At 32.5% G+C, this 4,405-nt stretch overlaps 1 protein-coding gene across 1 annotated transcript; it reads right to left on the bottom strand.

Annotated features, from left to right (window-relative positions):
* Window positions 1-425: 425 nt before the first annotated feature.
* LOC133824015 (secreted RxLR effector protein 161-like) lies at window positions 426-1,094 on the bottom strand. The gene has a single exon (XM_062256875.1). The coding sequence runs from the start codon at window positions 1,092-1,094 to the stop codon at window positions 426-428; it is 669 nt and encodes a 222-aa protein (XP_062112859.1).
* Between the last annotated feature and the right edge of the window lie 3,311 nt (window positions 1,095-4,405).

Genomic DNA, 4,405 nt, shown 5'->3' with positions numbered 1-4,405 from the left:
TTTGTTTTGGAGCACTCACTTAATAACTTCTCTCACACTCTTTTTAGACACATTTATATAATACTCACTTAGACTCACACTTTTGGGACACTTTTTTAAACATACTTTGCTACAAACTTGGACACACTTGCAAGGGACCCAAGGTCCCTATTTATAGTACTCCAAAGTCTGTTGCCACAATCGACTAGTATTAGCTAGAGTATTCTAGCTTAATCCATTTGTTTTTAAAACTAGAAAATTCTTAATGGGCATGAGTCCATTGTTAGATTATACAAGTTATTCTCTAGAAAACACTAGAGAACTAGAGTCAGTGTTGACTCTTAACACTCCCTCAACATCGACTCATTCTCCCTTTCTTCTCATGTTTAATTGTTCTCTTAGCTTCTGAAATCTTGTCATGTTTAGTCCTTTTGTGAACAAGTCTGCTACTTGGTCTTCACTCCAGATCCAAGCTTGAATACATAGAGTGGCACTGCATTGTCTGTAGATTGGTGTTGATCCTTCATTAGTTGCATCAACCACATACTTTCCTGAGTTGCCATTGCTGTTGCCCTATATTCTGCTTCAGTGGTTGACAAGGACACTGTTGGTTGCCTTTTGCTACACCAAGATACAACTCCAGATCCAAGCTTGAATACATACCCAGTTGTTGATCGACGAGTATCGTGATCTCCAGCATAATCAGCATCACAATATCCAACTATCTTAACCTCATCACCTTTCTTATAAAAGAGACCATAGTCAATGGTATCTTTGACATACCTTAGCATTCGTCGCATTGCTTCCAAATGAGGTTTCTTTGGGTGTTGCATATACCAACTTGCTACGCCAACTGCATACGAGATATCTGGTCGAGTCAATGTTAAATAAATTAGATTACCAACCAGCTGTCGGTACATTGCTCCATCTTGCAAGTCCTTCCCTTCATATGCGCATAATTTGGCATTAGCACTACAAGAAATATTGGTTTTAGAGGCGACTCTATTAGGGGCGACATATGTCGCCCCTAATATTCTAAAAATCAGGGGCGACAAATCATTAGTCGCCCCTGATATTGGTATGAGTCGCCCCTGATGTTGAGAGATTTTCGCCATTTGTGAAAATTATTAGGGGCGACACGTCGCCCCTAATATTCTAGTATCAGGGGCGACACATGATTAGTCGCCCCTGATATTGGTATGAGTCGCCCCTGATGTTTTGAATGTTTGCCACTTGTGAAAATTATTAGGGGCGACTATATGTCGCCCCTAATATTCTAGAATCAGGGGAGACACAGCATTAGTCGCCCCTGATATTGGTATGAGTCGCCCCTGATATTTTAAATTTTTTTGCCTTTTGTGAAAATTATTAGGGGCGACTATACGTCGCCCCTAATATTCTAGTATCAGGGGCGACACATGATTAATCGCCCCTGATATTGGTATGAGTCGCCCCTGATGTTTTGAAATTTTTGCCACTTGTGAAAATTATTAGGGGCGACTATATGTCGCCCCTAATATTCTAGAATCAGGGGCGACACATCAGTAGTCGCCCCTGATATTGGTATGAGTCGCCCCTAATGTTTTGAATGTTTGCCACTTGTGAAATTATTAGGGGCGACTATATGTCGCCCCTAATATTCTAGAATCAGGGGCGACACATCATTAGTCGCCCCTGATATTGGTATGAGTCGCCCCTGATGTTTTGAAATTTTTTCCATTTGTTAAAATTATTATAGAATGGCCATCTAAACAAGATTTTACAAGATCCATGACATTCAAATAGAAAAATAGAAGCAATTTAATATAAGGGAATAAAAAAAAATTCATCAATGCATTCAAGATATCATGTCTAGGGTTTTGAAATAACCCTTAACTATAAAGAAAACTACTCCATAATCATATTTCATATTCATAAACATAAATATTCAATGAAAATAAAAGTGTTTTGAGAAGAATGAAAAACTAGATTGAAGAATATATATGATGATGTTTTTTCCTCCTCCTCTGCTTCTCTAGCCTCTAAAAATCGCAATCCAAATTTATGATAAAAGTTAACCCTAATCCCTTTTATAGCCCCCAATAATTACATTTAAAATTTAAATTTTAAAGAAAAATTTGTCGCGCGGCCACGGGTCATATTCTGGGTCATGTTCGCGCGGAGGCCGCGGCCAGGAGATCATGTTGGCCGCGGCCAATCACTACTACAATCTGTACATCAGGCATCGGTCATGGTAGGTCAGTTCTGCAGAAACCGACTTAATATATGTTCATAAGTCGGTATTCAGGGAACCGACCTATCATGTTAGTCAAAGAGAAGCATGGCAGGTCGGTTTTTAAGGAACCGACCTACCATGCATAACATAAATTATCATTGATGATTTCTTGTCATAACATAAATTTTTTATGACTATATGTCGTTTTTAATCTTAACAAATAATTATTTGTGACTGAAAGTATTATACAGTAACAATTTGTCCTTGAGCAAAAATATATGTAGTCACAATAAATTATTATTTTTGTTGCTAATACTTTTAGCTACGGACTTTTAAATATATTTTTAGTCACAATTTTTATTGTAATCATGGAAACAATATTATTTATAGTGAAACTTACATATATGCCATCTTAAAATTTTAATTAAAGAGATAATTAATGTAATAATATAATTTCATATGTCATTCTACCTCGATCACTATCTTTTTCTACCAAAAAATTTACAGGATTTATACTCTTATTTGTTGGCAATTAAGTTTCAAAATTTTCCACATTCCCACATATTGTAAACTTTCATTCACAATTTCGATTGATTTTATGCTACTCAAGATCAATATTAGTCGATCTACAATTCTATTAAAAAAATTGAGACCAACAATTGATTTATGAGTTGAGAATTTGAATATGAAATTGTCCTTTTTTTCAAAATTTTATTCAGGTAACCAGCAATGGGATAAATTATAACCGGTTACAACTTTTTCAAGTTTAAAACTTGTAACAGGTTACAAGTTTAAAACTGGTAACAGTTACAAGTTTAAAACTAGTAACAATTACAATTTTAAAACTGGTAACATGTTACAAGTTTGGGAAAACTTTTTTCTTTTGGTTTCAAAATCGTAACCAGCTACTACTCTTGAACTAAGAAAAAGTTGTAACTAATTACTACTTTTATCATTGTAATAAAGTAATTGTGATAGGATCTTACATATTTTGGAAGAAAAAAATTCAGATCCAAGATTTAACTATAAATAATATTGTTTCCATGATTAAAATAAAATTTGTGACTAAAAATATATTTAAAAGTCTGTATCTAAAAGTATTAGCAACAAAAATAATAATTTATTGTGACTAAATATATTTTTGCTCAAGGACAAATTGTTACTGTATAATACTTTCAGTCACAAATAATTATTTGTTAAGATTAAAAACGACATATAGTCATAAAAAATTTATGTTATGACAAGAAATCATCAATGATAGAACTGACCTATTATGCAACTTAGTAGGTACTTAGTAGGCCGGTTTTAAACCGACCTACCATGCTATTTTCTTGATATGTTTTTTTTAAGTATACTAATTATTATTTATTAATTACCTTATATTGTATTTTTTTAAAAATATAATATTATTTACAATTCGAAAAAAAAAACTTAAGAAAAAAAAATCAAATCTAAAAAAAAGAACCAATTGCTATGGTACCTGGTTGCTTAGTGAGGTGTGAAAACAAAATCAAATCTAAACAAAAGAATCTAAATTAATCGCTATTGTAACTGGTTACACCTAGGTCTAAAAAAAATATGATATGAATAAAATGAATCAGGCGTCATGGTACCTGGTTACTTAAACAGATTTGGAAAAAAAAAACCCAGAAAAATCAAAAGTTTTGTTTGCTTGTTTTTTTATTTCTTGTACTTGTATTCTGAATAAATTTTGTAAACCTATCGATACATTTTTTGAGCAAACATTCTAGTTCTATTTCTTTAAATAATTAATAAACACATAAATATTTATGTTAGAACCTTATTTGATGAACGTTTGGCTGCTAAAGCTATATCCAATTGATCTAAACATCACACGGAAAAACATTTTGACAACTTTTGCCATTTTCAACCAAAAAAACTAATTAGCTAACCTAAGCTTTCATATGTTAAAAGTACCCTAAAATATTCAACTACCTAGCTTCTTATACTACTCTAGTCTACATTAAATAATAGCAGTCAACTTTTCTTCAGTACATTTCTTAAATCAAATTAAATATGAAGTCAAGTACCTGGTTACTTAAACAGATTTAGGAAAAAAAAAACCCAAAAAAATCAAATATGAAGTCAAGTGTCAAGTACCTGGTTACTTAAACAGATTTAAAAAAAAACCCCAGAAAAATAAAATATGAAGTTCAAAATCAGATGTGAAAAATAAGAAAAAGAATAAAA

This window comes from Humulus lupulus, chromosome 3 (genome assembly GCF_963169125.1).
Source record: "Humulus lupulus chromosome 3, drHumLupu1.1, whole genome shotgun sequence".
NCBI lineage: Eukaryota > Viridiplantae > Streptophyta > Magnoliopsida > Rosales > Cannabaceae > Humulus > Humulus lupulus.
The sequence above is the reverse complement of the archived record's forward strand: the minus strand, read 5'-3'. Positions and strand labels throughout refer to the sequence as shown.